At 36.6% G+C, this 22790-nt stretch overlaps 1 protein-coding gene across 5 annotated transcripts in view; it reads left to right on the top strand.

Moving 5' to 3' along the window:
* Nucleotides 1-22790, top strand: part of Ulk4 (unc-51 like kinase 4) — a 536812-nt gene that overhangs the window by 21678 nt on the left and 492344 nt on the right. For all 5 annotated transcript variants that reach the window (XM_046437488.2, XM_046437490.2, XM_046437489.2 and 2 more), the window contains 7 exons: nt 161-260; nt 1890-2029; nt 8146-8308; nt 12437-12538; nt 13089-13172; nt 17653-17728; nt 20857-20949. In XM_046437488.2, coding sequence (XP_046293444.1) covers nt 161-260; nt 1890-2029; nt 8146-8308; nt 12437-12538; nt 13089-13172; nt 17653-17728; nt 20857-20949 — 758 coding nt within the window. The remainder of the gene's footprint in view (nt 1-160; nt 261-1889; nt 2030-8145; nt 8309-12436; nt 12539-13088; nt 13173-17652; nt 17729-20856; nt 20950-22790) is intronic.

Genomic DNA, 22790 nt, shown 5'->3' with positions numbered 1-22790 from the left:
AAACCCAGCGCCTCACACATGTGAGGCAGGTGCTTTACCACTGAGCTACAACCCCAGTCCATTTTCTACTGTTTTCTTATCCATGTCCCAATTACATAGTTAGGTGCTTCTCATATCTGAGTTTAAGAACTTCTTAAAGTGAATGCTGTATGTTTTATAGGTCCGTCTCACCCATGAAATTAAACACAAGAATATTGTAACTTTTCATGAATGGTATGAAACCAGCAATCATCTCTGGATGGTGGTGGAACTCTGCACAGGTAAGGCTGTAAGGCATGTTCTGAAGTAGTCCCCTGATGCAGTATTGAAACGTAGTGTATGTTTGTATTTACCTTTTTAAAAAATTTGGTGGTACTGTGGAATTGAACTCGGAGCCTCATGCATTACCACTGAGCTATATCCCCAGCTCCTGTTGCTTTTTAAAAATCGTCTATTATAGCTATTATTATGTTAATTTGAAAAGCTATTGCTTGATGAATATTAGGGAAGGGCAAAAGATAAAAGATGTTTGGTAAAAGGAAAGATTATATAAAAGTTTATTTGGAGTTTACTTTGTTATTAAATTACCTGTATAGAAACTTGATATTTTAAAGTGATGATTAACTTGTCAAGCAAGTTTTCACAATGAATAAAAATAAACGCTAGATGTTAACTAGTTTTTAATTATCTAGTACATTCATAAAGCTGTTATCCTTTGGCTTTATGAAAAGGATACTTGCACTTTATAAGAACTGAAGCAATGTGGGAAAAGTACAGAGATGAACCAATAATTCTCACTCCTTGACAATGGAGATGTTATAGCTGTCTACACAATGTTCTGGGACTACATATAGGGAGGAAGGTGAATGAATACATTTTATCTGGACTTTTAGCCTTAACATTTTGAGTTTATCAGAAAAAAACTAATAAGCATCACCATTGGTGTACTTTATACCTTGATTAGTAATAAAGGATCATTGAATATTGATGTAATGTGATTATTTGCATTATGAATTTTGCTTGTCAGCAGTCAGAATTTATAAAACTTAAAACCAAATTACTTTTAGGGCTAATTTGTATTTTTCTGAGTCGGTGTGAGGGGGTCATGGTGGGATTACCTTAATAGACATACACATTGGCAACGTGATCAGGGGATACCCCTAATGTTATTTTGACTTCAGCTGTTTGTTTCTGACCCCTGACCAGGTGTAATATCCTATCTTAAATTATACCAATGTTGGTTCCTCATCCACCAAAAGAAAATAAACCCAGAATACCTTTTTTTTCCCCATCATAGTCATTCTGATTAAACTTTCACATGCCAGCTGAGACACTCCTTTATCAGAACTTGACTCCTGTTATAATCTTGATGCTTTAATTAAAAGTTTGCCCCTGGCACTTAGATGATAAGAGGCAGGACTGGCACCTTTGAAGGATAGAACAATAGAATTCACAGTGTGCTTGGCTTTGGCTTTTTGTCTCAATGGTGCCCAGTAAGGGTTGTGACAGCCACATTAGGGAGGGTGTCATCCTTTTTGCCATACAGCGCTTTGTGGAATGTGACCTGATGCTGCATGTGAGTAAACGAGCCTACGCTTTGTATGTTTAAGTGTACAGTTTGGGGTTAACGTTTAATTTTTGCAGCTGTTTATTTCCTAGGGGATTTGGGGGGATTATCCTCTCATCCATTTGCTGACTTAATACCATCCTTCCAGGTGCTTCCTGGGACTGACTCTAGGGTATGGTCACAGACATTGTTTACAGTGCAAAACCACTATGTATACAACTAGTCTATCAGGGTTTACTGTTTAAATCATATTTTAATGCTCACTGTCAGCCAGTATTGAACTTCTCAGAGACTTTGTGATGTTGGTGGGTTAAAATGGATGATTTTAATCAACTTATTGCAGGTGGTTCCTTAGAAACAGTTATTGCTCAAGATGAAAACCTCCCAGAAGATGTTATAAGAGACTTTGGGATTGACCTGATTACTGGATTATATCATCTTCATAAACTTGGCATTCTCTTTTGTGACATTTCTCCTGGGAAGGTAATTTATGAGTTTTGATTTCCTAATGGCTTATATCTCAATTTAGAGTGCTTTCTTCAAAGGTGTTACTTTTTTAAATGAAAGAAAATGTGTAGTACTACATTTTCGCTGCCTATTTAAGGAGTTTTTGGAATGTAAAGCCTCTCTTCCTTTCAGAGGTCTTTGAGTAAGTGCTTATTGCCACTGAGGTATATTGTAAATGATGAACCCAATAGGTAAGACTTTTAATTCTTAAATTATAGTACACATTTATGAACCATTATTTTAGCTTGGCAGTGGCATTCTTGGCAGTATATAGGCGATTCCTTATATCATGGATCAAATATTTTCTTTCTTGGTAAAATTGATTCCCATAACTAAATGTTCTTCAGTGTAAGTCATGAAACCTGCTTAGTTTGAGTTGCAGTCAATTTTTTAAAATTTATTTTAATTAGGTATATATGACAGCAAATGCATTTTGATTCATTGTACACCATTGCAACACAACTTTTCGTTTCTCTGGTTGTATATGATGTAGCATTGTACTATATTTGCAGTCATATATGTACCTAGGGTAATGATGTCCATCTTATTCCACCATCTTTCCTGCCCCCATACCCCCTCACCTCTCCTCCCTTCCCTTTGCCCAAAGTTCCTCCATTTTTCCTCCCCCCACCCCGCACGCCATTATGGATCAGCATCCACTTATCAGAACATTTGGCCTTTGTTTTTTTGGGGATTGGCTTTCTTTGCTTAGCATGATATTCTCCAATTGCATCCATTTACCTGCAAATGCCATATGTTATTTTCTTTAAATGCTGAGTAATATTCCATTGTGTATGTATACCACAGTTTCTTTATCCATTCATCTATTAAAGAACATCTAGATTGGTTACACAGTTTAGCTATTGTGAATTGAGCTGCTGTAAGCATTGATGTGGCTGTGTCACCGTAGTGTGCTGATTTTAAGTCCTTTGGGTATAGACTGAAGAGTGGGATAGTTGGGTCAAATGGTGGTTCCATTTCAAGTTTTTAAAGAAATCTCCATACTGCTTTCCAAAGTGGCGAGTTGCAAATCAATTTTGACACAGAGACTATGTGATCCTGGACAAATCGCCCTGCTTCTCTCTGCCTTAGTTTCCTTCTTTGTGATATGTAGATAAATATTTTCAGAGTAGTTAAAAGGATTATGTATTATATCTAGGTTAAACTTCTAGGGTGCTTTCTGGCAGGTAGTGTGTCCAAAATCAATGGTAGCTATTACTGTTTTATAAGTATAGGTCTGGAGGAATTGCACATGTTACAAGGCTGAGGTTTCTTTATGCTAATGAAGTGAAAAACTGAATATTTCATTTTAACTTTATTTTAGTAGGCCATCTGTATAAGAAAATTAAACCTGAAAAGAGAACTTCATGAAACTTTAACATGTAAAGAAGTTCTAGTTTGAATTATTCATATGTTTACCCCAAGCCTGCAGCCACCCAACTGTCATTGTAGTGCTGAAAACAGCTATAGACAGTGTGCAAATGCATGGGTGTGGCTGTGTTTCAATAACTTTATTTAGGGATTCTGAAATTTGAATTTCATAGAATTTTCACATGTCAAATATTCTTTTGATTTTTTTTTTTTTTTAATCCACTTGGAAATGTAAAACTACTTAGGTCATAGCTGTGCAAATCCAGGCAGTGGCTGGATTTGGACCAGAGAATGGGAGTTTAATGAATTTTATCAGCTGTTATCTAAAATTCATGCTGATTTGTTAAGTAACGTGTGCTCTAGAGCAAGAGTTGGGAAAGGTTGGGCAGGATTCCTGTCTGTTAATAAAGTTTTATTGGAATACAGCCATCCTACACAATTCTTTAATAAAAATCTACTTAGTAGTCAGGACAAAGATACTCTGGTTTGCCAATGGTTCTCAAAGTGTGTTCCTTAGATCAGTATTAATATCTGGGACTTGTTAGAGATGCAGGTTCTTGGGCTTTACACTGGACTTTAGGAATCAAACTTTTGGGGAGTGACTAATAATCTGCACTTTAACAAGTCCTCAGAGGATTCTGATGCTTGAGGTCCAAAAACCACTTTTGTAGACTAATAGACACGTTATAGTAAGTATTTATGACTAGAAGTTATGAGTTAACTTCAAGTTACTTTTAAAAACAGACGTGACCCAATCCATTGCAACCGCCTAGAAATATTCTTACTGACTCTAGAAGAAACCATGTCACTTCCCAGAATGTTTCTTAAAAAAAAAATGTATTCACAAATTATATTAGCAAACCTGAGTACTTATCACATGCTAGTCATAGTTATTAGCCCTTTGCTCGTATAAGTTCAAGTAACCCTTACAGTAGTCTGAAGACTCAGGTGTTTCACATTTTACACATGAAGTATCAGATAGCAAGTAAGTGGGCTCAATTCTAGTTCTGTAAATTCAGAATTCTGGTTTTTACCTTTTATTATATTGCCTCTTGAATAAAAGACATCTCAGGTTGATGGATTTTCCAAGCCTCTTAGATATCACGGAGGGTTGATAAATAAAGATTGTTAGGTATCATCATTCCTAGTTAGCCAAAAGGGAATTAGTTTCAGGACCCCCTTTTGTTACCAAAATCCTAGGATGCTCAAGTTCCTTATATAAGATGGCATAGTATTTTCAACTTATATTCTCCTGCGTATTTTGAATCTCTAGATTACTTATACAATAAGTGCTATGCTATGTAAATATTTGTTACATTACATTTATTGAATGATGACAAGAAAAAAGCTGAACAGGTTTAGTGTAGACCATATTAGTCAACTTCCTGTTGCCATGACACAACACCAAACAATTCAAAAGGAGGGAGGATTTATTTTGGCTCACAGTTGCAGAGGTGTCAGTCTGTGATCATTTGGCTCTATTGTTTCCGGACCTGTGGTGAGCCAGAATGTTGGTGGGAAGCTTGTGTTAAAGCAAAACTCCTTACTTCATGATGGCTAGGAAGGTGAGAGGAAGAGGTTAGGTGTAAAATACACACTAAGGGAGCACCTTCAATGACCTACTTCCTCAAACTAGGCCCCACCTCCTAAAGTTTCCACTACTTCCCAATAGCACATTAAACTCTGAATCCATAATTGGATTGGTCCATTCATGAGATCAGAGCCCTTATGATACATTCAATTCTCAAAGGCCCACCTCTGAAAACTGCACTGGGGAACAAGGCTTCAACACATTAGCTTTTGGGAGACATTTAAGAACTAAACCATAGGGGGATTCAAGATGGTAAATTAGAAGACTGTATTCCTAGTTGCTCTGTGGCTCAGGCTTCAAGCAGGGAGAGTACTGCTTCATAGTGAGGTGGGTGAAAGGGATTTCTCTAAAATTCAGTATTGGACAGTAAGAGTATCTTGGGGGTTCAGAAATCTTGAGAATGAAAGGAACATCTAGATACAGGAGGCATTTAGAACCCCAAATGTACAAGAACAAAAAACAACTCTGACACATCATAATTAAAACATAGGACAAGGATAGAATTTTAAACGTCTCTAGAGAAATAGGCCATAGAGGCAGGCCAAAAGAATCATTTCAGGTTTCTGAGCACAAACTCTAAAAGTCAGGAGGGCTTAGGATGATGCTTGTGTATTGCATGCGTGTGTGTATATTTTGAGTGTGTGTGTGTGTGTGTAAATTGGATTTAACAGATATCTGTTGTATGTTTCGTCCAACAACTGAATATACTTCCTTCTCAGTGACTTAGAGAACTTGCTCCAAAATAGATCTTATTTTAGGCTACAAGGCAATTCTTAGCAAATACAAAAAATGATATAATTCCTTGAGTCTTATCAGATCGTAATGGAATGAAATTTGAAATCGGCACCCAAAAACCCTACAGAAACTAGATAACCACATGGATATTGAATAACACTCTTTTGAATGATGAATGGGTGATAGAAGGAATCAGGAGAAATTAAAGTCTTAGACCCAAATGAGAATAGAGGTACAACATACTAGAAAAAACACTGTGGAGGCAGTTTTAAGAGGAAAGTTTACAGCTATGAGTGTCTACATAAAAAAATCAGAAGAGCCCAAACTAACAACCTAATGATACGTCTTAAGGCCATTGTACAAGAAGAAACCAATTCCAGAACCTATAGAAGGAAGGAAATAATTAAGATCAGAGCTAAAATAGAGAATAAAACAATGCAAAGAATCAATGAAATCAAGAGTTGGTTCTTTGAAAAGATAAACAAGATTGAGTAGCCCTTATCCAACCTAGCCAAAAGAAAGAGAAGACCCAAATTAAAATTACGCATGAAATAGAAATTACCATAGAAATCTGGAAGATCATTATGGACTATTTTGGAAACTCCAGTAAGCTGGAAAATCTAGAAGACATGGATGTTTCTAGACATGTGACCTGCCAAGATTGAATGGAGAAGACATAGAAAACCTAAACAGAACAGTAACTAGTAATGAATAGAAGCAGTAATGAAAAGCCTTCCAGCAAAGAAAAGCCAAGGATCAGATGGATCTTCAGCTGAATTCTAGATATTTAAAGAACTAATGTCAATGTTCCTCACATTGTTCCACTAAATAGGGATGGGACACTTAAAAAATTCATTCTACGAAGCCAGTATATCTTACCGAAACCAGGTAAGGAAACATCAAGGAAAGAAACGCAAATACCCTTAACTTAAATGCAAAAATCCTTAATATGTTGTACATATTTTGCTAATATTTTGTTAAGATTGTACATCATAATCAAGTTTTATTCCAGAGATGCAAGGATGGTTTAACATAAACTAATAAATGTAACTCATCACACACAGAACTAAGGGCAAAAATTGATCATCTAAATAAATGCAGAGAAAGCCTTTGACAAAATTCAGCATTAAAGAAACTAGGGATAGGGCTGGGGTCGTGGCTTAGAGGTAGAGCACTTGCCTACCATGTGTGAGGCACTGGGTTCGATCCTCAGCACCACATAAAAATACATTATGTCCACTTATAACTAAAAAATATTCAACTAAGGATAGAGGAAACCTCCAACATTACAAAGGCTGTAAGTGTAAAACTCCAAACCAACCTTGCAGTGAAAAAGGAAAAACGGAAAGCGTTTTCTTTAAAATCTGGAAAAATAGAAGGATGTTCATTATTACTACTAGTATTTAAATAGTGCTAGAAATTGTACGTAGGGCAATTGGGCAAGAAAAGGAAATAAAAGGGATAAAAATAGGAAAGAAAAGAGTGAAATGTTGCAGATGATATGATCCTATACTTAGAAGGTTCAAAGAAATCCACCAGAAGACTGCTAGAGCTAATTTAGCCAAGCGGCAGTTTATAGAATTGATGTGAAAATCAATAGCTTTCCTATATACCAATAATGAATATGCTGAGAAATTAAGGAAACAATTTCATTCACAATAGCCTTAAACAACAACAACAACAACAATAAAAAAAACTGAAACAAAAACCTAGGAATAAATCAAGGAGGTGAAAGACCGCTACAGTGAAAACTATAGGACACTGAAGCAAGAAATTGAAGACTCATGAAGATGGAAAATCTTCCCATGCTCATGGATAGGCAGAATTAATATTATTAAAGGGCCATACACCAAAAGTAATATTCAGATTCAATTCAATCTTCATCAAAATGCCAATAACATTCTTCACAGAACTAGAAAAAAAAAAGTCCTAAGATTCACTTGGAATAGTAAGACCCAGAACAGTCAAAGCAATTTGAAGCCAAAAAAAGCAATCTGGAGCTATCACAATACCCGATTTGAAAACCTACAGAATGGGAGAAAATCTTTGGTGCTATTCTTCTAACAGAATATTAATATCCAGAATATGTAAAGACTTCAATGTTCAACATGGAAAAAAATGAATTAAATAGATATTTCTTTAATATTATATATGTTATACTTTATTTTCCAGAAGTCTGAGGTTTCCCTGTGGTTATATGGTATCTGAGAATGGCCAATTCTATTTTTAAAATGTTGTATTTTTCAATAGCTTCTTTAAAAAATTTTTAGCATTTTTGAGTTGTGATGAAGCAAGAAAGCCAACTCTGAAAGTCTAAAGTGCAATTATAAGAAGTATTAATGGATATGCAAATTAAATTGAACTTGTTTCTAAAAACACATTTTGATCTTTATAGATACTCCTGGAAGGGCCTGGCACTTTGAAGTTTAGTAATTTTTGCTTGGCGAAAGTGGAAGGTGAAAATTTGGAAGAGTTCTTTGCCTTGGTGGCAGCAGAAGAAGGAGGAGGTGACAGTGGGGAAAATATGCTGAAGAAAAGCATGAAAAATAGAGTCAAAGGTATGTGGACTTGGAGAGCTTAAAGATCATAATTCTTGGGCCACCCAAGGTTTGTGTTTAGGAGATGGCATTGGTCTTGTGTTATAAACAAATCACATATTGAAAATAGAAACTACTGGAAGAAACCTGGACATGGGTATAGCTTTGTCCGTGGATTACAGATTTCCTTTTGGATCTAATATTTTTAGGTATGAGAAGCCTCTAATGCTATGTGCTAATTGATGTGTTACCAGCCACTCATTAGAACAGAAGGGACTCTTCCAGCTCTTTAGAACAGTGCCTGGCACACACTTGTAGTCAGTAAGTATTCTTCAATATCATTAAGTGACTTATCTTCTCCATTTGGAACAGATTTCTAGGGGGTGTATTCTTGGTAGGTTACTTTGACAATGAAATGGGGCTGGGGTGTTAAAATTACTGTACCTAAGGGAGAGTTGAAGTGATATTTCTATTTATTTTTCTTTGTGGTATGAGAGATCAAATCCAGGGCTTCATGCGTACTAGGCAAGTGCTCTGCCAGTAACTTGCATCCCCAGCCCTTGAAGTGCTATTTCTTCTACCTTTTGGTAGAAATGGTGAAGATCTCTCCTCAAATTTCCATGTACAGGTACCTGAGACTGGGGCCATTGAAGCTCTATGATACCTGCTGTGCCATCAGTTAAGTTGGGTGCTTGGGCTTGGCAGCCATGTGCCCTAGGGATGAGAGAGATGAGGGAAAAGTATGGAGAATAGCAGGGTAATTGTAGTCACCATAAATGTAGCCAAAGAAAATTAACTATTAGAGCCAGTCTTATATAGGAAAAATTTCATACCAACATCGCAGCTTTTAGGAACCTCAATTAGCTTTCCATATAATGACCAGCACTCAATGAAGATAATTATTGTGGGCTATATTAGTAGAATATTGAGTTCTGAGTTAAGATTTTATTATAGAAACCAAGAAAGGCTATTTCAGGAATGTATATTTGAAATATTCCCCTTTAGTAAGCGGAAGAGAGCTGTGTGAAGTAGTTAGAAGTTCTAGCATTGATGCTAGCACAGTCCTTGTGATGGGTCATGTCAGTGGAGAATGCCCTTATAACCAGCAGGGCAGAATCGGTCCTTGCCTTTGTGGGCTGTCCATGTCATAGCCAACTCGCCTTCACATTCTCTGATAATAAGCAAAACCACTTCTCTTTGGAGCTTTGATAATTTACAATTTAAGTATGGTGATGAACAAGGCACATGAAATAACCTGACTTTTGACCTAGTAAGTGACTGGGTGTTGTGGTGGGGTTGTCAGTTGGTCAGCAGTGGTGTATAACCATCAAGAATCTGTTAGGAGTGATGTTGTGATGAAAGCTTTAGATGGTCTGTATAAAGGTAGCATTGCAAAGAGCTTCTAAAAGGACACCTGGATTCTCATTCTGACTCGCTCCTCACTACATAACCTTGAGAATAACATCATAGCTTCTAGGATTTAATTTCCTGTTGATCATGGGTCCCAAACTTCAGGAACTGGAGGGTTATGTGAATGAATGAAATGGCCCAGTTTAAGAGCGGGGGAAGGAGGTTATGTTGAGCTGGTCTCGCTCAGTTCTGCCTTGGCTCGGTGTTGATTGATTGAGAGAAGCTGGGAATTTGAGTTGATTGATGAAATAAGTTTCAAGTTTAGAATTTCTTACCTACAGTTTAAAGTTTGGGTTTCCAGATCATCTGCCTATTTGCTTCTCTATTCTTGTGATGCCCCTAAAAGTGTGACTCATTCTTCAACTACAGGGAACATGATTGACCAAGGCCTCCTGTTCCTTGAGGGGCTGCTTTTGTTCTGAGGCAGTGCTCCCCAGAAGCCCCACAACCAGCATGGCAGGCTACTAATGCAGGCCTATTTCTGCGAGATGGTCTGATGTCAGTTTTGGTTCAGGGATTCTTGATGACTTTCTGAACCTCTCTCAGACTGTGTGGTATCTCACTTGGGGTCCATTATACACTGCTGTCTGACCAACTACCTCTAACTTAGAGCTTCCTGTAATACTTTCCTTGCACTGTTGATTTTTGACTTGGTGTCTGCTTCTTAGAAGACCTCGACTACCCCATCCCCCATGAATCCCTACCTTTTTTTTGTGGGGGTGGGGGTGGGGATGCAGTGCTAGAGACCAAACCCCAGGACCCTGTGTATGCCAGGGCAGTGCTTTACCTCTGAGCTACATCCCCAGCCCTCTCTACCTTTTGCTTTACATTCCATTAAAACAGCATGCTTACAGTTTTCCTGCACACATCAGATGGTTGCTCCCATATGTCCTTTTTCCTTTAGTTTTCCCCCTGTTCTTTTCTGCCTTCAGCTTTTTCCCAGATGACTACTTTTTTGTCTAGGATTTTATTGGACCAAGTATTTAAGTACTGGTTATTTCCTTTGATAGTATTCTATATAGTTTATCATTGAATTTATCCATATATATCCATACACACACACACACACATATTTATTTATTTTACCTGTTTGATCATGAATGTAGGGACTTCATATTCTTTTATTTGTTAAAATCTTTGATAATTTCATGTTTATTAATTTGACATTTAGACGTGTTCTAGGTCCTAGGAATATGGATGTGAATAAACAGGTAAAAACCTTGGTGCTCACTGAACTTAGATTTCTAGTGGCAAAAGATACAGTCATTCACATTTAACAAATATTAATGAAGCACCTATTAAGTGCTGTGCAGGGTACCTGGGTATCCCAAGGGTCCGATTTATCTTTGTTTCCTCAGCATCTAGGGTGGGCAAATAGGTCCTTCATAATGTTTGTTGAAGGAATTTGTGTATGAAATGTGATAGCATACCAAGAAAATTCCATGGGAGAACTGTAAAACCATACTTAGGAACATATAAGGCTGATGTTGTGGCTATAGTAAGCCGTGGAGGTAAAATGTGCTGGAAGGCTTACCTGAGTAGAATTTTGTTTCTGAATAATTGATGATTACTTCATGGGGAGAACATTCTTACTGGGGGTTGGGAGGTGGAGTGGATAGAATATGCACCAGGTAGAGAAGAGGGCCATGGATATTGGTGTGACTTGTGGGATTGTGAATACCCCTGTAACATCTCTCATCAGTGAATAAAGGAACTTTCAGGCTCTATTGTGGTGTTTCTGTGTAATGCTAAACTTGTATAAAGTATATATTATACACGTAAGTGCCACTCATCAAATATTTCCCATTCTCCTGGATATGTGGTAGGACTGCATCTTCTCCCCAGCCAAAGCCATTAAGGTTTGAGCAGAAGCCAGCGGAATCACTTGGAGGTGGGAATTTTAAGAGCCAGTGTGTAATTTGCTAATTCTTTTACCCTGCCTCCGAAACTGAGGATACATGGGTTGAGATGGAGCCTCCATCAGCCTGGGTTTTTGACAATGAGGATCAGAGTCCCTCAGTTGACTTGTGATGGACAAGGATTTTAACAAGTACCTTCATTGTTAAGCCAGTAGGATTTGGGGTTATGAAGACTGTCCAACAACCTTTTTTAATTATAATGGTATAATGAAGGTTTTTTTTTCTTTTGACTATATAAATTATTAAAAAGAGTATGTATGTATAAGAAACTGAAAGTTCCATGCCTCTCACTTAGGTGAATTTTCAAAATCTTTATATATATATCCTTTGCAAAATGTAATCTCAACAAACATGGGGCTGCAGTTGTAGCTCAGTGGTAGAATGCTTGCCCACCACGTGTGAAGGAGGTACTAGGTTCAATCCTGAGCACCACATAAAAGTAAATAAAATATAAAGGTATTGTGTTCAGCTATTACTTACAAACAATATTTTTTAGTTGTAGTTGGATACAGTATCTTTAATTAATTTATTTATTTTTATGTGGTGCTGAGGATTGAACCCAGGGCCTTGCCCGTGGTAGGCGAGCGCTCTACCCCTGAGCCACAACCCCAGCCCTGATAACTAAAAAATTAAAAAACAAACAAACAAAACTGCCTAGACTATTGAAAAAAATTAAACATTTTAAAAAGGTGAAATACACATGAAGTTTTTATTCATGTATGTTTTCTTCCTGTCTTCTACCATCTCACTAGATCTCTCCCAGGTTGAGTGGGTATAATACAAATGCCTAATGGAGTTGTTCTTTATACTTTGTTTTTAGGATCTCCTATCTATACAGCACCAGAGGTTATGAGGGGTACTGACTTCTCTGTCACCAGTGATCTCTGGTCTTTGGGCTGTCTGCTTTATGAAATGTTTTCAGGTGATTACTTTCTGGTTTAATGTAAAATCAAGGTTGGACTACAATAAATAAATAAAAAGCAGGTTAATTCTGTAGTTTGCAAATATTTTACCTATAAGATATAAAAAAGCTGGTTTTATTGTTTTTGTATATACCCATTTTGGCTGAATTGCTTGATACCTAGGTGTATATAGGTTTTAGAATTTTTTTGACATGTAGGTAAATTGTTCATGATAATAATCTGGAATATCAAAATGTGTCTATTAAAAACTGATTGTTAGTAGAAATTCTTGTAAAGGTGCCTTGTGACAGAATTAAGATCTGTTGAGTAGCCCATGAAACCCTTGGATCATGGTAGTGATCTATAAGTGATTTTATATGTTGGTTAGAATAATAAATTTTGAATTAGAAGTATAAAAAGATAGCATGTGCTTGATGTACATATTAGGTATCCACAGAGTAGTACTTGTTTTTCTCTATAAATTGTATATTTCTAAAGTATTTGTAGTTGAGATAAGTTTAGAATTGGTGATAGCAAACTGTTTAATTTTGCAAGTTTATGTGATTTCAGGAAAACCTCCATTCTTCTCAGAAAGTGTTTCAGAATTAATTGAAAAGATTTTATATGAAGATCCTTTACCACCTATTCCAAAAGGTAAGATTTCAAAAAAGTACAGTTAATTTATACCTTATACTGCGTATACCTTTCCCCAAATCTGCTTTACTGATACATAAACTTCAAAAGTACTTTACAAGTAATCCCAAGTTCATAATTTTTTCTTTGCCATTTTTTGATATTTAAATCGAAAAGAAAGTAATACTAAGTTTGATTTAAAAACATGAATTTTGTTCTCTTATAAGAAAACAGATTTAAAGATTTAAGACTCAATCATCATACATGTTTCTTGACTGTAATACTTATTTTTTTTGTATTCATGTCTCATATGATTATTTCTGTGTTGTGTAGAACACATCAGGTGATTATCTGTCTTTAGCTGGATGAATAGTAATGCTATCCTGAGAAATTTTAAAAATCTTTAAAATTTAGATATTGTTGTATTTAAAAAATGTTGGATCTTGGGCTGGGGATGTGGCTCAAGCGGTAACGTGCTCACCTGGCACACGTGGGGCACTGGGTTTGATCCTCAGCACCACATAAAAAAAATGTTGTGTCCACCGAAAACTAAAAATAAATATTAAAAAAAATTCTCTTAAAAAAAAAAAAGTTGGAACTTTAATTATACAAATTGTGGCTGACATAACAATCTACCATACATTTTAAGAAATGAAAAATAAAACATTATTAAATAAGTTAATCTTAAGACACATTTGAATATAGGATTCCACAAATATTTGAATATTTAAAAGAAAAAAAATTCCGAAGCAATGAATGGAGTAAATAGAAATGCAGAATACTTTTGATATTTCTAGAATTATCTTAGGTGGAAAAAATGAAAAATCTTGATTGCCGCAGTCTGGCTGGGCACAATTCAGGAGCCACTTGTCAAAAGAAACGAACTTTATTTTTAGAACACACACACCACACCACACCACTCCTCAGGAAAAACCCTCAGAGCCCAACTGCCACCACCGGCTTCCCACAAGCCTCTCCACCTCCCCCACTTCTCCTGCTCTTGAGGCCGATTGGCTGGGTCGCGTGGGCGGAGCCAAAAAAAGTCCCCCAATGAGCAGCTCCGTGGTCTGAAAGGGCAGGGAAACAGCCCAATGAGCATCACCGCAGAGGAGCCAATCAGTTGGCAGCTAGAAGTTTGCTGGGGCCGCTGTGAGCCAATCATCAGCTGGCAGCTGGAAGTTTGCTGGGGCCCCTTTCGGCTGTGGCTCTCAACATCTCCCCCTCTCTGTTTAAACAACAAGCATGTGGCTTAGGGACCGTGCCTGCCTTAGGTTGTCCAATACTACATTTGGTCCTTACCCGTCGTCGGATGAGCTGACCTCAAGGCGTCAGCCTCCTGTCTTAGGTTGATACCATTGCAATTGGATCTTGACTACCGGTCCAGCATACAGCCACACCTGTGGATAGGTCTTTGTACCAGTGTGGGGGGGTTCTTTGCCTCACCTCTGTTGGCCCCCAAATTTTAGCTGAACGACCATCACAAGCAGAAGGGAGGAGGATATACCAAGCCAATTGATGGCTCCTTTTGGAAAAATTGTACCACCAATGACACCATCAGCAAAAATACCCCAACACTACCACAAGTCGCTGCACCAACAGGTAGTTCACAATGCATACAAGTGAGTTCACAATGCATACAAGTGATACATAGTCCAGGCAAGTTCTGCAAGCAGTTCAGTGATGGCTATTGCAGAAGCTGTAGATTGGTTTTATCTTTGTCTTCACCGGCACTGGGATGAAGATAGGAATTCTGGCAATAATGGCTAAAGAAAAAAATTATGTAACATTCCAGAAGGCACTAAAAGAAAACAATTTTCTGAACAATTTACATTATCTTGAACAGAATTATTAAATATAATGAAAAGGAAAGGTGAAAGTAAACAAACAGATCTGTTAACCTCCTTTTTTGTTCACATATTAAAACAATCCTCAACAGCTGTTTACCCAATTTAAATTAAATCATTTAAATCACGTGAATAAAAAAAAAATTTGGATCCATTTTTTCATGAGTGCTCATCATATATGATATATGGACATACGTACATACAACATAAAACACAAGTGTGCACACAACACATAATAGTAAAGGCCTTATAACTTTTTACAGGTGAAATCTCCATTGCAATGTTTAAAAACTCTATAGTCAAAAAATAGAACTGATCAGCAAAACATTAACCTAGGTCTGTATGAGCTCAAAAAACAAAATAGAACTTCATGATGTGGGAAAGGGTAATAATAAAATAGATATTGAAAAAAGCATCCTGGTTCTGTCGCAGACGTAAGGATAGCCAAACTGGAGTTTTGGATGTCAGCTGTTACGGATTTGAGCCAAATCATCTTCTTTTTGGTCTGTAGAAATCGCTTTAGTTAATCTTTCTGGAATCCAAATCGGCTGCTGTTCTCCCTGTGGAAACACACAAACAGACCGCCGACTCCAGACAATCACTGGATCAGGACTTTAGTTAATCTCTCTGGAATCCAAATTGGCTGCTGTTCTCCCTGTGGAAACACACAAACAGACCCCCGACTCCAGACAATTACTGGGTCAGGACCTTTCCATTGTCCTGTTAGAATATCCTTCCAAAGTACCTTGGGCTTATGTACATTTTTTGGACACATATGCCTTTCTGCAGCGCTAAGCCCTGATGAATCCAAATTTAAAAAGTTTAGAGTAAAAAGGGTTATTTTAAGTTTATCTTTGGGGAATATATACCCCTTCCAAATTCCCTCTTTTTGCTTTAATAAGTACATTTTAATAGTTTGATGAGCTCTTTCAACTATGCCTTGTCCCTGTGGATTGTATGGGATTCCTGTTATATGAGTAATGCCAAATGATGAGCAAAATTGTTTAAAAGAGGTAAAGTATAACCAGGGGCATTATCTGTTTTTAACTGTTTTGGAACGCCCACAGTGGCAAAATTTTGTAAGCAATAAGCTATAATATCTTTAGTTTTTTCTCCGGCATGAAGGGAGCCCATCAAAAATCCAGAAGAAGTATCAACTGTAACATGCAAATATTTTAATTTTCCAAATTCTGGCAAGTGTATGACATCCATCTGCCAAATATGGTTAGGTATCAGTCCTCTAGGATGGATTCCAAGATTAACTTGTGGTAAAAAGGTTACACAATTTTGACATTGTTTTATTATTTGTCTAGCTTGTTCCTTAGTTATTTTAAAACGCTTTTGTAAAGTATTAGCATTGACATGGAACTTTTTATGAAAATTTGTAGCTGCTTCTAATGTAGAGAAAATATGTATGTCATGTGTAGTTTTATCTGCTAAATCATTGCCCAAACTAAGGGCTCCAGGCAATCCTGTATGTGCCCTGATATGTCCTATAAAGAATGGATCTTTTCTATCCCAGATTAGACTTTGTATAGTGGAAAGCAAAGAGAAAACAGTAGAAGAAGGGGAAATCCTACCAGCATCTTCAAGGGATACTTGATGCCTTGAAAATAATCTTTCTAGAATTAATCTTTCCTCCCATGCTCCCCTTCCCTACCCCACTATGAGTCAGCCTTCGGAGTAGGAGGGAAAGGAAGAGGGCAGGGGATTAGCAAGGATGGTGGAATGTGATGGACGTCATTATCCAAAGTATATGTATGAAGACACGAATTTGTGTCAACGTACTTTATATACAACCAGAGATATGAAAAATTTGGCTGTATACATGTAATAAGAATTGTAATGCATTCTGCTATCATTTATTTTTTTTTTAAAAGTCAATTAAAAATTTTTCTTAGAAGATGAAATTTTTTTTAATAAGTATTTTCTGGTAAAAGTTACAGGTTTTCATGTGGGGAAGAGAAATCTGAAAAAGTGTTAGGGGTCAGGTCACAATATCACAGGTGGCCCAAGCTTAACTATTTAGGTGATCTTCATCAAACTTGGGCCACAGTGCACAGTGGTACCATCTGAATTGATTGCCTCGTCTCAGGGGTGTTTGGCTATTGTCTTAGGTCATTTCTTTTTACCTTAAACTGATGAATTGTCCATAATTTAATGCCCATCTAACTAAAAAGACAAAATTATGAGATTAATGAAGTTGGCTGGTTTTATAAACTTGCAATGTTAATTATTTCCCTGTTAACGAACTTCAAAATAAAGAAGTTATTACAAGTAGTTTAATGATAGTGTATTTGTAAAGCAAGGTTGGTCAGGATAGGAGTCCTTCTGAGAATAAGGCTTAACCAATTGCAGAAGGCAGAAGCATCAGTGTAAGGTTGGTGACTTTTATTGAGATTGTTTGTTGGTAAAAAGGAAGTTTAAAGGTTAGGTAAGACTTAGTTTTTGAGATTCATTATTTCCTGTGATCTAGAAGTTTGGTACCTTTGTGCTGTGCACCTCCCCTGTCCTGCCCCATTAAATGGAGGCTGTAATTGTTCTCTTAAAAGTACTTTGTAGGCTTAAATTAGTATTATTTTAAATATTATGATATAGGCTTAAAAATGTTGTTATTCATTACTTTTCACTTTTTCTTTTTGGAAATTTGCTTACAGATTCTTCGCTTCCTAAAGCATCTTCAGATTTTATTAATTTGCTTAATGGGTTACTTCAAAAAGACCCTCAGAAAAGGTATGAACAGTTTTTAACGTGAATAATTGTATAATCTTTTTCTGACATACTTTTAAAATAGTGTTGTTCTTAATATTTAAATAACTATTCAAATTACTTTGTTTTTAAGAAGTCTGACTTTGGATTGTGTTTTCTCACTTTATAGGAGTTTTTAATCATGAGTTATTTCTAGTCAGTTCCTCTTTTCATGAATTAAATAGTTGCCAGTGTAGGGGTGTAGCTCCAGGGCCTAACATGCAGGAGGCCCTGTGTTCCATCACCAGCATCATGTTTAAAAAAAAAAAAAATTGCCTAGTAGATACATTATTTTCTTATGACTCCCAGACCCAAGGAGTACACTCCTTTCCATTGTAGGTGGCTGAAAGTGTTATAGACTATAGAACTAGGAATGATGCTGTCAAGAGAGTTAATTCTAAGTGACATTTCAATGTGATGTCTTTTATAATAATCCTGTCATAATGAAGATAGCACTGAAAAGGATAATAGGCATATGATGAATTTTTGGAGTTTCAGTGATGGTCAAGAAGTTAGAAATTGTTATAGTAGTAGGTCGGGGAGGCTGGGGAGTCTCCTTAGTTTGAAAGTGTGTGTGGGGGCATGGAGCCCAGGGATCCCAGGGCCTTGTGTGTGCTAGGTAAGTGCTGTACCACTGAGCTACATCCCCAGCCCAAGAGCAACTGCTTTTCTGGTTCTGCCACTTGATAGGTGGAGGTTAGGGGGAGGGTTTAGTTAAGTATCTGGGCGCTCTCTTTCTGGGTATAAAATGGGGAATGTTTAGTATAGCATGTAAAATAATTCCCTACTTCTATCAAATGTATGAAAAACACTGTAGAAGGAGATGCAAATGCTTCTATAAGCTGTAGGACTAAACCTCTTTTGCTTATATTAGAATACTTTAGGATTGGTGTTATTTTGGTGGCTAATTTTTCAGGCATTTTTTTTTTTGTATTGTACCTTTATTTTTTAAATTTATTTTTATGTGGTGCTGAGGATCGAACCCAGGGCCTTGCACGTGCCAGGCAAGTGCTCTACCACTGAGCCACAACCCCAGGCATTTTTTGATAGGATATAAATATAGATGATTTATACTCAGTGCTCTGTATCTGTAGGTTCTGAATCTATAGATCCAATCAGATGCAAATTGAAAATATTAATTTTAAAATATGTATTAGCCGGGCACCATGGCACATGCCTGTAATCCCAGTGGCTCAGGAGGCTGAGGCAGGATGATTGCAAGTTCAAAGCCAGTCTTAACAACTTAGGGAGGCCCTAAACAACTCTAAATAATATATAACAAAGGGCTGGGAATGTGGCTCAGTAGTACTGGGGGGAATCCCTAGTACTGGGGGGAAAAAATTGTGTACTAATCATGTATAGACCTTGTTCTTGTGAGTAGCTCCTAAATAATACAGTATAACTATAGGTACATGACATTTATATTACGTTTGGTATGATAAGTAACCTAGAGATGATTTAAAGTATAGAAGGGGATGTGTGAAGGTGGTATGCAAATATGTCATTTCATAAGAAATTTGAGTATCCTTGCATTTTGGGGATATGTTGGTGGGATGATCCCAGAATCAATCCCCCAAAGACACTGGGGGACAGCTATATTTAGGATGGTATATCTGCAAATGCCTACATTTATATTATATAATTTTTCTTGTATACTCTTTTTGCTTAAACAATACTACTCCATAACCAACTATTTTCTCTCATGGTATATTATGGAATCTTTTTCCCATATTAATAAATATATATCTGCTTAGTCATTTAAAGTGGCTGAAGAATGTAGGTGCAATAATATATAATAAAAATAGACATTTAGAGTGTTTCTTGATTTAGAATATTATAATAACTGGACTAGATATCCCTCTGGGTTTTGTGAGAGTGTCCACTTGGGCAATGATCTTTGTATAAATTTCTCAAAGCAGGATTGCTCAGGCTGGGATCAGTTTGGTACACTTGCTACATTTCCGCTGCCAGCGTATGTTAGCAAGCTCCTTGGCTTCATCTACAGTAGGCTTGCTTAAGTTTTTAAGTGTTTGCTAATCTGATGGATTAAAAAAAATCAATTTTCCTTTATTGACCATTTTTATTTCTCTAGTAAATTATAAGTACCCTTTGCATGGAAAAAATTGTGTACTAATCATGTATAGACCTTGGGGTTGGGGTTGGGGTTGTGGCCCAGTGGTAGAGAGCTAGCCTAGCATGTGCAATGCCCTGGGGCTGGGGTTGTGGCTCAGTGGTAGAGAGCTTGCCTAGCATGTGCAATGCCCTGAGTTTGATCCTCAGCACCACATAAAAATAAATAAATAAACCAAAGGTGTTGTGTCCAACTACAACTAAAAAATAAATATTTAAAAAAGGACACTTTGTGTAAAAGGATATTACTATATTTAGTTGCAAATTCTTTTAAAATTTTTTACTTTTAATCAAAGTGATTTTTATTTAAATTGATATTTTGAAAAATTTAAAAAATTCTTTGTTTTTAATTTTCAGTCAGGCTTAACTTTTCTCCATCTAGTGAGTTTAAATCAGTAGTAACATTTGATTCTTCAAAATTGAATCTGGGTTTTAGATAAGCCTAAAGACACTTTAGTGTAAGTGAACAAGCTAGATATGATTTTGTCTCCTGATTAGGGGTGTAGCTGTATATAGTTAAGAAACAGATATTCCTATTTCTGAACAGGAAAGGTTAAATTCCCCAACTAGCAGGATAACTAAAATAATCTTGCTGCTCTTGGGATATAATGGGTGACAGAATTATAGATGGATAATATCTGACATATTTACTTTAAAATCGCAAATTGTTTGACTCCCTTTCTAGACTGGTTGGGACACCTGAAATATTTTCATCCAGCTCAATGTAATGTGAAACCTGAGACTTGTAATTCCTAGTTTCATTATGTACCATTTAAAGCTTCTGAAATATTTCTTCTGACTTTGTTGTCTAAGAGGTTAATTGAGTTCTGAAATGAAACGGTAAACTATAAAGCAATTTTAAAGGTACATTTGCATGATTTTACAAATTATAAAATCTGATGTTATATATAATTGGGAAATGCCCTGGGAATTCTCTGTGGTAAATCATGCTAAAATGGAATTTTAATATTTGTTTTATCAAGATTAACTTGGACAGGACTACTGCAGCATTCATTTTGGAAGAATGCTTTCACTAGAGAAGACCAGGAATCCAACATGGAGGGTTTCAGCTTCAGGTAGTATAAACTTATCTTTGTGCTTGGAGTGTAGTTATTGAACATATGTGCCCCTTACTATTCTAATGATGCAACATCAGTGACCTGAATTTTTGTGCTTTCATAGAGAAAATATAGCATTTGTATAATTTAGGGTCGCTAATGAGTTTAGTCATATTTTTGTGTTCTTGACTTTGCTCATTTTCTGACCAGTTTTATTTTTTATTTCAATCAGTGATGTATTATAATGGTTATCAGTCCTGCTCGCCCAACATACCTGGCTTCCTGCCTTCCAAGTACATGGTAGAAAGCCATTTCCCCTTTTAAGTTAGGTGTGGTCATATGACTTGATTTGGCTGATGTGAGCAGAAGTGATGTTACTTCTGTATAGAAACTTCAAGAACTAGTGTGTGATTGGTCGCGTTTCTTCTTTCTGCTGGTGTAATCTGGAAGGAAAACGTCAACATGAAGTTTCTGTCAGCCTGGCTCTTGAGTAATAGTGATACACTTGGCATTCCTGCCAACCTTCAATGACTGCACATGAGTGAGATGCAAAGTAGTGAGATTCTAAGGCACCCAGATTTGATGTTTGGATATAACCATTGCATCACCTAGCTCATCCTGCCTAATGTACTTCATGTTTATTATAAAATCCTCTTAGTCTTGGACACTTAGCAATTGAGGTGTTTGTAAAAGAGCAATGTGTGAAAAGTAGCTGAATAGGGAGAAAGTCTTACTTGACTAGCTTCTCCCATCCCCAACTCATTTGCTGGTGAAGGATTGTCTGCTTATTTTTAATCTTGGCAGATTTAATATACTGTGCAGAGAAGTGAGAATTCTACTTATAATTTCTCCCAAACTTGAATTTCTGTGATCAATCAACTATGTTCTTATTATTGTATTAGGCTCTCTGGAGCCACAGAACTTTGAGTTACAGCTTCCACCTTCCATTTGCTTATAATCTGGCACAGAGTTGGCATTATAGAAAAGAAGAAAGGTGCATCAGCAGAGTGGGCTCTGGTTTTTGTTAGTGTCAGCAAGACTAGGACACCTCTGATCCTTAGTTCATCATTTCTGAAATGAGTGGAGTTATTACTTTACCCAGAGAGTTGTAGAGGGAGAAATGAGAGACTGAAAAATGAAAACACTTTGAAAAATAAAGACTATAATAATAGCTACTATTAATTTTCTGCTATATCTTAGCATCCTTTTTTGTACATTGGATGGATATTTAGATCTGACTTAAAGAAATGAACTAATGTAACTTATTGTTAAGTATGTTTTGTTTCTTTGCATCTATTTAGAAAAGTTTGCTAATCAAGCAATGAAAGATTTTTATGTTAATTACAAGTTTCTTACATAGCCAATCATTTCCTCTGCAAATAATGGTAGTTTTATTTCTTCCTTTTGGATTTTCATACCTTATTGCATTTGCTAGAACTTTTCCAGTGAGAGATTAAATCAGGAATGATGAAAGTGGAAATCCTTGGTTGGTTTCTGGGGTTAGGGTGAAAGCATTCTGTCTTTTCCCTGATAGGTATGATGTTAGCTGGAGGTTTTTCAAATTGCCCTTTTTCAGTTTAAATGTAATGCACTGCTTTTTCTGTGTAATTTCATGTGATAATATGGCTTTTTTTTTTTTTTTTTGAGGCTCTTGCTGTGATGGATTAGATTAGTTGGTCTTCAAATATCCAGCCAGTCTTATCCTTCCAGAGTAGACCCCTTAGTCATGGTATATTGTAGTTTTTATGTCTTGCTGGATGTCTTTGGATTTAAGAGGTGGGAAGGAGGAAGCAGAGTAAGAGGGATTTGCCCCATTTTCGTGGGGTCCTAGCTCTCCAAGGGTTCCTCTTTTTTCCTTA

The sequence above is a fragment of the Marmota monax genome, unplaced genomic scaffold (genome assembly GCF_021218885.2).
Source record: "Marmota monax isolate L192 unplaced genomic scaffold, Marmota_monax_Labrador192_F-V1.1 WCK01_AAM20220418_F8-fsc00021, whole genome shotgun sequence".
NCBI lineage: Eukaryota > Metazoa > Chordata > Mammalia > Rodentia > Sciuridae > Marmota > Marmota monax.
The sequence above is the reverse complement of the archived record's forward strand: the minus strand, read 5'-3'. Positions and strand labels throughout refer to the sequence as shown.